The sequence below is a fragment of the Oryctolagus cuniculus genome, chromosome 1, assembly GCF_964237555.1.
Source record: "Oryctolagus cuniculus chromosome 1, mOryCun1.1, whole genome shotgun sequence".
Classification (NCBI taxonomy): Eukaryota; Metazoa; Chordata; class Mammalia; order Lagomorpha; family Leporidae; genus Oryctolagus; species Oryctolagus cuniculus.
In genome coordinates this window covers 144345821-144355931 of record NC_091432.1, presented here as the reverse complement: position 1 = coordinate 144355931, position 10111 = coordinate 144345821, and the positions used below count along the sequence as shown (strand labels likewise).

General features: G+C 47.5%; 1 protein-coding gene across 6 annotated transcripts in view; it reads right to left on the bottom strand.

Moving 5' to 3' along the window:
• Window positions 1-533: 533 nt before the first annotated feature.
• Window positions 534-10111, bottom strand: part of C1H9orf153 (chromosome 1 C9orf153 homolog) — a 41444-nt gene continuing 31866 nt past the window's right edge. For 5 of the 6 annotated variants that reach the window (XM_008257472.4, XM_051847112.2, XM_008257487.4 and 2 more), the window contains 3 exons: window positions 6671-6755; window positions 5185-5689; window positions 534-1999 (listed from right to left, as the gene is read on the bottom strand). In XM_008257472.4, the coding sequence (XP_008255694.1) occupies window positions 1764-1999; window positions 5185-5689; window positions 6671-6736 (807 nt within the window). In that variant the 5' untranslated portion in view covers window positions 6737-6755 and the 3' untranslated portion in view covers window positions 534-1763. Of the gene's footprint in view, window positions 2000-5184; window positions 5690-6670; window positions 6756-7081; window positions 7145-10111 lie in introns of those variants that run through there. The other variant, XM_051847092.2, reaches the window with a different exon arrangement.

Sequence of the window (10111 nt, the reverse complement as noted above, 5' to 3'; positions counted from 1 at the left end):
AGGGAAGGAAGGAGGGAGGGAGAGGGAGAGGGAGAGGGAGAGGGAGAGGGAGAGGGAGAGGGAGAGGGAGGGAGGGAAGGAGGGAGAGGGAGAGAGAGAAAGGGCATCTGCTGGTTCACTTCCCAAATGCCTGCAACAGCTGGTGCTGGGCAGGCTGAAGCCAGGAGCCAGGAACTTCAACAGGGTCTCCCATGTGGGTCAGAGGAACTCAAGTGCTTGGGCCATCATCTGCTGCCTCCCAGGCACATTCCCAGAAAGCTGGATGGGCAGTAGAGGGGACTTTATCCTAGGTACACTGATACGGGGTGCAAGCATCTCATGCAGCTACCTAACTCCCTGCCTCACAACACCAACTTGTACTTTTACTTTTTACTCCCGTATTTCCCCCTACAGACCTTTTGAAGTCTACCAGAGAGATGCAGAGACAGAGAGAGAAAGAGAGAGAGAGAGAGAAAGTCTTCCATCTGCTGGTGCACTCCCCAAATGGCTGCATACAGTGGCAAATATTCTAAGTAAAATATTAGGAAACAGAATCCAGAAATGTATTTTAATTAGCTATATAATGATTCACATATCTGTTATCAGTAACACAATTGCTCACAATTATTTTTTGCATTCCCTCTGGGTTCTTGCTGAAGTATATATTTTACTGGTAGTTTTCTGCTTGGTTATTTCTGTTTCATTAAGAGCTGTGGATAGTAAATAATTCTGGGCTCTGACATGTTTCTGAGTATATTTATTTCACCTCTGCCGCATAAGGAGAGCTTGGTTGGGTAGAATTCCACACCAGTGGTTGTTTTCCCTTAGGGTTTTGAGTGCGTGACACCATCACCTCCTGACTGCTATTGCTCATGGGGTTCTCCCGTTGACGTCTCATGTCTTGGTGAGGATTCTGTCTGTCTGGCCGTGGTAGATTATGTGTCCCTGTACTGCTTAGTTCTCCGCATTTTTGCTATGGTGTTTCTAGGATTGGGGTTTATTTTTATTTATTTTTTTGCTAATCATCCCATGGAATTTTTTTCAGTTCAAAGTCCCATACGTTTCTTTATTCCTGGAAAAGTATCAGTTGTTTGCTTTTTGAGCCTCACCTCCCCACTTTCTTCTACAACTTCTACCTGACATGTTTCTGAACCTCTCATTCCTCCGTCCGCACTCTGAACTCTTAGCTTCCAGCCCTACCGCGCTGTGCTGCGATCTCGAGGCTTCTCGGTCTGATTCCCCAGCTTATTAGTCCGTCCTCCTCACAGGCAGAGAGCGTAATTGGGATAATTTTGGAAGGTTCTTGGTTTCATTGACAACATTTTCCACTTCCAAGATTCCCAATGTGTTTCTTCTCCAAACTTGTTTTGTTCCCAGGTCTCTATGCAGTTAACATTCAACTCCTCAGAGTGACCTCTGCGCCCCGAGCTACCAGTTCCTGCACCTGTTGAATTTACCAACTGTCCTTGTGACGACGGACGTGTGCTTCCGCTTTTCTGCAGAGCTGCTGTTGTTCAGGAGTCTCTCCTTCCTGGGTAGCCTTTATTTTCACATGAGCCATACTGGCTTCAGCCTTGGTCCAGGCAGGTTGTCCAGTTCCGAACAGGGTCTCATAACGGCAGACCGGTTTGGTTCTGTTACTCCATATCCATGGTTTACTGTGGGACCTTCCATGAGTCTTGCCGTAGTTCAGTTGTTCTAGTGGGTGCCACCTCTTCTTTGCTGTTATGTATAAATTCAGTGGTCTCGACGGCAAACACACACATCCAGACTATTTTAACGAACTATATGTCCCATTTAAGAGGATACTTGGATTCTGTTTGATAGTCAACTTGAGGATAAACGAACAGAGTCTTACGGATCAGAGGAGGGAAGACGGCAGGCATGTCCCGGCTCTGCACAAATCTCTTCTCGGTGTCATAGCGGATCTCCGGGAACGAAACTGCCGTGGTGCGGCTCCACTTCACCAGCCCCTTAAAGTACTTCAACTCCAGGTCCTTTAGATCTATAAACTGCTTTTCTGAAAAGAATCAGAGTTTCAAAGAATCACACGGTGGACGTGATTCAGCCTACGGTTAATCAGAGATGCTTTATGGAGAGAGTAAGCCACGGAGAAACCTGTTCTCCTCCCTTCCGGCAGAAAGCTGTATCTGCAGCCTATCAAGCAAAGGCTACTAGAACCTGGTATGCCGGCGCCGCAAGGCGGAGGATTAGCCCAGTGAGCCGCAGCGCCGGCTACCCACTTGTACTTTTACTTTTTACTCCCGTATTTCCCCCTACAGACCTTTTGAAGTCTACCAGAGAGAGGCAGAGACTGAGAGAGACAGAGAGAGAGACGTCTTCCATCTGCTGGTGCATTCCCCAAATGGCTGCATACAGTGGCATGACTTCCACTGTCCGTGAACTTTGAAGCCTTCTTGCATGGCACCTGCCCCTGTCCAGTGCCTATGTCCTTTCCCTCCCTTCCCACCAACTCCTTCTGTCACCAAACAAACAAGCCGCCAGCCACAAGAGGAAGGCTGACAGGCAGGGGGGTGCCTGTGTGGAAAGTGAGGGGCCACAGAGCCACGGAGGAAAGCCCCAGAAACGGGCCCCTGCTACTGCCCCAATCGGGCCTCCATCCCTGTGCTGGAAAGGACCTGGGCTCCCAAGCCTGCCTGGTAGAAGTGTTTATACACAAGCGTACCTTGCAAAGTTCATGAAAAACTGTATTTAATAGATACGCTTATTTTTGTTGCAAAAATATTTTTGAAATCATGCATTTTCATGCATATTTTCCCATTATTTATTATTTGAGAAAGAGAGAGAGAGAGAGAGTGAGCGAGCACACTCCCATCTGCTGGTTCCCTCCCCAGATGCCCACATGGTTGAGATGAGGATGAGCCTGGGCTGGGCCAAAGTTGGGAGCTGGGAAGTCAATCCAGGTCTCCCATGTGGGTGGCAGGGGCCAAACCCTGAGAGTCTATATTTCTGCATTAGCAGGAAGCCAGAGTCAGGAGCTGGAGCCAAGAATCCAACCTGGGTTCTCTGATATGGGGTGAGGTATCTTACCCATGAGGTTAGATGCCCACTCTCTCTCTCTCTCTCTCCCCACTAATTTTAATATAAAAATGGAGGTGTCAAAATCTTTGCTGTGCAAGTGGTCTTGAATTAAATATCTACCTCAAAAGGACTCAAATATTGATCTAATCTATTTTGTGACTTCAGAATGACATAATTTACAGAAGGAACATGGAGACCTGGAGATTAAGGCACTCCCTTCTCATTAAAACTCAACTCAGAAGATTCTGCAGAGCAAAGACAATCAGCAGAGTGAAGAGACGACCGACAGAGCAGGAGAAGGTACTGGAAAGCCAGTCATTGGCCAAAGAATTAATGGCCAGGATATATAAGAAACTAAAACAACAACAACAACAACAACAACAACAAAACCCAAACAATCCAGTTAGGAAAGTGGTTAAGGCTCTGCTGAACAGACAGTTCTCAAAAGGACAAACACAAATGGCCAACAAACGTGCCCCAAAAATGCTCAATACCACAAACCATCAGGGAGATGGAGATGCAGATAAAACCATGGTGGATGATCACATTTCACTTAGGATGACTGTTATAAAAAAAAAAAAAAAAAAAAAAAAAAAAAAAAAACAGAAAGAAAACAACAAAGGCTTGTGAGGGTGTGGTGGAGAAAACGGGGTCCTTCTCCTACACTGTTGGCAGGAGTGCAAATCAGAGCAGCCATTATGGAGGATAGCACAGGTCTCCCGCATGATGCAGGGGCCCAAGCACTTGGGCCATCTTCCGCTGCTTTCCCAGGCCATCAGCCGGGAGCTGGATCGGAAGTGCAGCACCTGGGACTCACACCGTCACTCATCCGGGAGCTACTCTATGATCCAGAACTCTCACTTCTAGGAATATATCTAAAGGAGATAAAGTCAGCCCAGGAAAGAAATACCTGCACTCCTGTGTTCACTGCAGCACTGGTCACAGTAGCTAACATATGGGATCAACCCAGGTGTCCACTGACGGATGAGTGGACAAAGAAAATGTGATGCATGTACACAACGGAATGTTACTTAGCCATAAATATTGAAGCAAACCCTGACATCTGTAGCAAAATGGATGGAGCCAGAGATCATTATGTTATGTGAAATAAGCCAGACACAGAAAACCAAATACCGTTCTCTTCCTTATGTGGAAGTTTAAAAAAAAAAAAAAGTTTTTTTTTCTAAGCTTAGAATAGAGAGTACCACAGTGTGGGGAGGGTGAGGGGAGAGGGAATGGCAGGTCCAGGATGCAGTCAGGTAGAAGTAACAGGTGGTGGTGTTACGTGGCGTGGCGGGGTGACAATAGCTCACCAGCACGTATTACATTCCACATAAGGAAATGGAGAGCACCTGGTGGGCTCCACACACAAAGATGAGGAAAGGGAAAGAGAGCGTGGATGTGAGGCCCATGCTGGGCGTAGTGGGCTAAGCATCTGTGTGGCGCTGGCATCCCCTATGGGCGCTGTAGGAGCTCCTGGCTTGGGATTGGCCCAGCTCTAGCTGCTGCCGCCACGCAGGGAGCGAGCCAGCAGGTGGAAGACCTTTGTCTCTGTCTCTCCCACTCTCTGTCTGCAACTCTGCCTCTCAAGTAAATAAATAAATCTTAAAAAAAAAAAAAAAAAAAAAAAAAAAAAGAGCCTGGTTGCATGATTCGGTTGGTTTACATTTGCGTGTTGTGTTGAAATGTTGCACTTTTCTGCAGAAAACATATGAGTATTACACATTAATGCAGTTTTAAAATAAAACAGTTCAAGTTGAAAAACAGCAGCATTATATGGGCACCTCTCCATCATCAGAAATGAAGAGTTTTCCTCCTGCTGTTTTTGTCCTCTGTGGACAACTGTGATGCAAGAATAAGGAGAGGACAACGTTTTATGACTGAATAAAACCTCTCAAAAGTCCCCTTAATGGTGGTAAAACCAAGTCATTTAAAAAAAAAAGACAATATTCAACTAATTTCTGTGAACAAGAAACAAACAGATAGGCGTGCTTGCCAGGGTATGCCTAAATAGTCACCTTCCCAGGAATGCCTCTGGGACTTGGCCCATTGTCACTGCAGGCAGCGGGAGCCCCATGCACCCTCGACCCTGGAGACCTCCCTGGGTCACATCCTGCAAAGCTACGTGAGTACGGGCTAGCGTTTCTGCTCCGGACGGGTTACCTGCGTAGACCAGGAAGAGGCGAGGAAGCCTGTCTTCGTAGATCTTCTCGGGCGGAGCGCTGGGCAGCGCTGTTCTCTGCGGCATCGTGGCCTTGGGCACCTCGTCCTCGGCGGTGATCAGTGTCCAGGCTTTCGAGTGACTGACGAGAATGTCATAGGGGAAATTGTGCATGGGAGCGGGGATCCCGTCGTGGGACAGTCTCTGGCGGGACCGGAAGAGCCTCTCCACCGGGGACAGCGAGTCGGACACGAGGCTGTGATGCAGGAGCTCGGTCATGGACTTGGGCCTCTTGTCCTCTCTCTTGGCCGCCGTGGCTGCTGTGCCCGCGGAGGCAGCCACAGCCTCTCCCTCTTTCCCCCCAGCTCCGCTGAGCGCCGCCATGGCGTTCAGGCTTTGGGTGAGCATTTTCTGGGCCTCCTTCACTGAAAGACCCTGAGTCTTTTGGAGGTTGGATTTCTTGCTTTCCTTGGTCAAATTCTCAACACATTCAAATAATTCTGGCAGCTGTGGGAGAAAAGTGTTGGAAGTCGTGAGAGCGATGAAAAACTGTAACATCCTGGCAAAGCCACAAGCCCTAGCACAAATGAGATTCCAGAATAACCACACAAACAGAAGCACTCAGCTCCCGAAGATAGCTTTGTCTAAACCAGCCACGTCAGCGGGAACAGGGAACAGTCAAATCCCAGACTCATTCCTCACAAGGTGCATTCTTTAGATGTGTCATTTCAACCCTCTGTTAGAAAATGAGCCAACGGGACTTGAACATCCTTAAGATCTTTCCAATTTGAACATTCGCTGAGTGAGCAGGGAGAGAGCTGTGGGAGTCGTGACCTCTGCAGATTTCTTTAAAGGAAGAAAGGGGGCCAGGTTCTCTAGAGAGCAGAGCGTCATCCTGGTGTCCAAAGAACTCAGAGTGTTCCAGAAAGCAGCGCAAAGGAGGTTGCCAGAGTCATTAAACACCAGAACGTTCTACCAAGGCCAATGGTTATATCTGTGGAGGGTTTGAGAAAAGCTGTTGGTAGAAGAAAAACCCTTCCCTATCTCAACTCCTATACTGAAGGAGTATTTTCTCAAGTGTCCGGCCTACAAACCCAGTGTTCCCAAAGAGACTTCCCGGGTCATTAAACTGGAAGGCCGAGAGAGCCACAGTCTGAAGTAACAGCCTACAATGGGGGGCATTTAGCCCAAGACAGTTTCTTCTAATTCTAGTCTGTTCTATCACAAGCCCCCTAGATAGAAGAGTGAGCCAAAGTGAGCACACGGTTCTGTCAAACGCATCACCATGGTTAGGGAAAGCTGCCCTGGGGAAGAATCACATTTTGCCGTAACTAACTAACTAACTAACTAACTAACTAACTAACTAACTAACTAGAATAAGGGTCTTTGAGTCACTGATGTGAAATTTTGCTGTCCTTTGTGCCTGGAGGTACACTGCTGAATATCTGATATTTGGATGTTCTGGATTCGTGAATGGGAAACACATACCGAACACTTAGGAAGCGAAGACGCCCTGCTGCTCCTCGCTGGGCGTCTGTCTTTATCAAGGGACATTCTGCTGGGATCTTATTACCTACAACAGAGGAAGACGAACATCAAAGACCAGAAATCAGGGTCAAATTACTTTTTCAAGCTTCAGAACTCTACCCAACTAATCACATTTCTACTGAATGCCATAAATTTTAACAGGACATGCCTATTACCCAGGCTTAAGATTAGCTCACGGAATCCTACATGGATTGTTTATTGCATTTTGTCTTATACATTGTTCAATTTTCAGTTCATCTAAATAGAAACTCCCTTGCCTCCCTCCCCATGACAAAGTATTTGACATTCAGGAGAATTAAAGCTAATAACGATGATAAAAATAAAAACAGTGAACAATCTGGAAGAACTTGCTTTGTACTAGAGGTGCCACCAGGTGTTTCACAGCTAAGATTCTGTTTGGTCCCATTGTGAGGGGTTAGAAATGGCCATAGAATCTTCACAATTCATCTCACCAATGAGTGGGCAGGCACTGTGTTCCACTCTGACCTGGCCTTATGCTTGGGTCTGACCCACTAGCTTGTGGCATTATGTGAGTGCCAGAGCTGAGAACTCAAGAGACTCGGCAGCCTAACTTCACACTGCCGGAAGTCTGAGTCCTGGCATCTCTTCCAGGGAGGCCATGTGGAGGCCACAGCTGGCAATGACCGCTAGACGTGGCAATGAAGTCATCTTGGGTTACCCAGCCCTGGTTGAGCCTCCCCATGACTCCAGCTATGACAGCGTTCCCCTTCCTCCCAATAGCAGGTGGAGAAGCACCTCTACCCAGCTGAGCAAGCCAACTCAAACCCTATGACAAATAGTGAGCCGTTGACGGTTCAAGCCACTGGGCTTTGGCAGGATGGTTGTATGGCAGTAAGCACAGATAATACCCACAATAGTTCACAGGCTTGGTTTAACTTATCCTAGCAAAACCTGCACCTGCAGGGTAGGAAGTGGACAAAGGGCAACTACATTCCCGCCTGGTAGCTGTGGCCACCGGGCTGAGTGTTTGAGATGAACCAGAAACACTCCTCTGATGTTTGTGATGAAGCAAAAGCAGTTAGGTTTCTTCTTGCTTTGCAACCAAAGTAGAAAAACCCAGAATGAATACGCAGCTGCTCTTTGTAGTATGTTGGGATTACGTTCCAATAAACCTATCGCGAATCGAAATCATCATAGGTTGTCAACACGCTGAACTCCCCTAATGAATGGCACAACCTAGCTAGAAGCACAGGGCCCTTGGAGAGCCTGGTGGTTTCCACCTGTGCTTGCCACTGCCCCTCCCAGCACCAGCACTAGTCCAGGAAAATATCAACACGTAACACTCAAAGGACAGATTCTACTGAGTCCATCCTGAAGTCAAAAAGTCCTAAGTAAATCATCATTAGGTCAAGGACCATCTGCACATATCTCGGAATATATTACTGACACTCTCAAGGCCACCCCCGTTATAGGACAAGAAAAACAATGCAGTATACTCATTCCCTTTCCTGCCTCCAGGCAGTGGCTTCACAGACCTGTTCATCCCCAGTCAGGTTAGGACTGGGTTATGGGGCTGGTGCTGTGGCATAGCAGGCGAAGCCTCTGCCTGCGCTAGCATCTCATATGGGTGTCGGTTTGAATCCTGGCTACTCCACTTCCCATACAGCTTCCCTGCTGATGGCCCAGGGAAAGCAGTGGAGGACTGCCCAACTGCTTGGGTCCTTGCATGGATGTAGCAGACCCTGAAGAAGTTCCTGGCTCCTGGCTTTGGATCAGCACAGCTCTGACTGTTGCAGCCATTTTGGGAGTGAACCAGTGGATGGGAGACCTCTGTCTGTGACTCTGCCTCTCAAATACATAATAAATCTTAGAAAAAGAGATTAAGTTGTGCTACCCTTCTGTGAATAGTCTTCAAAGAGCTTGTGGAAAATAAATGTGTATTGTGGAAAAAACGCATGACTTCAGAATGTTTTTTTCAACAAACTAAACCTCTTTCGATTCTATTTCTCCATGAACTTTTTGAAGTTCCCTCATGTGGTTCTCACAAAGAAAACCACTTCTCTAACCTCTTTATCTAAAATCTATCTGTATTGTCTCTTGTATAGTCTTCCCTAATACGGTGCACCATGGGAAGACTGCCTTTACCTATTACCAATGGTTAATAAATGTCTCCTTTCTCCTCCCCTTAGCAAAATCTAACCTCCCAGTACACACACACACACACACACACACATACACGTACAGAAACTTATTGCTATTATTATTAGCTTTGTCTTTGAGTGGCAGAGAGAGAGAGAGAGAGCGCGAGCGAGCGAACTCCTATCTGTGTGTTCACTCCCCAAGTGCCTGTAACAGATGGGGAGCTGAAGGCAGGAGCCGGGAACTCCAACCAGATCACCCACATGGTGCAGCAGACACAACTACTGGAGCCATCACATTAGCAGGAAGCTGACGTCAGGAGCTGGACCCGGGGATTGAACCCGGGCACTGCAGCGTCCAACACAGGTGTCCTGACTGGCATCTTAACTGTTAGGCCAAATGCCTGCCCCTCCCGCACTGAAATTTCATCAGCAATACTGGCTAAGAGAAATCATTTCCAGCCTCAATGGCCAATCTTGCAGCTCTCTCTACATATATTCCAAACACCATCTAAGAAAGGTGCTCATTTCATTGAAGTAGGATTAATGATAAGAGGTGGAGCACAGGCTGAACTACAAGTGGGCACATTCCTATCTCTCTGGAGTGTCAGGATTCTGAGTGCCAAAACCTGTCATTTGCAACAGATGTCTTCATACATTTTTATTTATTATTTATTTTTGATAGGCAGCGTTAGACAGTGAGAGAGAGAGAGAGAGACAGAGACAGAGAGAAAGGTCTTCCTTTTTCCGTTGGTTCACCCCTCAAGTGGCTGCTACGGCCAGTGCACTGCACTGATCTGAAGCCAGGAGCCAGGTACTTCCTCCTGGTCTCCCATGTGGGTGCAGGGCCCAAGGATTTGGGCCACCTCTACTGCCTTCCCAGGCCACAGCAGAGAGCTGGACTGGAAGAGGAGCAACCGGGACAGAACCGGCACCCTGAACGGGACTAGAATCCAGGGTGCTGGTGCCACAGGTGGAGGATTAGCCTAGTGAGCCGCAGCGCCAGCCCTGATACATTTCTAATGCGGACTTCACTAACGTACTTTCAACCTCAGGTCCTTGGTTGAGCCAAGTCAATGCCCAAACCGAGTTAGACTAATCCAGCCTGTGATGGGGAGAGTGTTGCTGGAGAAGTCTTGAAAACACAGCCAATGGGCCTGTCACTGACACCTGCAACTTGGGTGGGGCTCCTGCCAGGGCGCCACAGCACGTCTGACCATTGTCTGGTTTTTTTTTTTTTTTTTTTTTAAGATTTATTATTTATTTATTTGAAAGGCAGAGT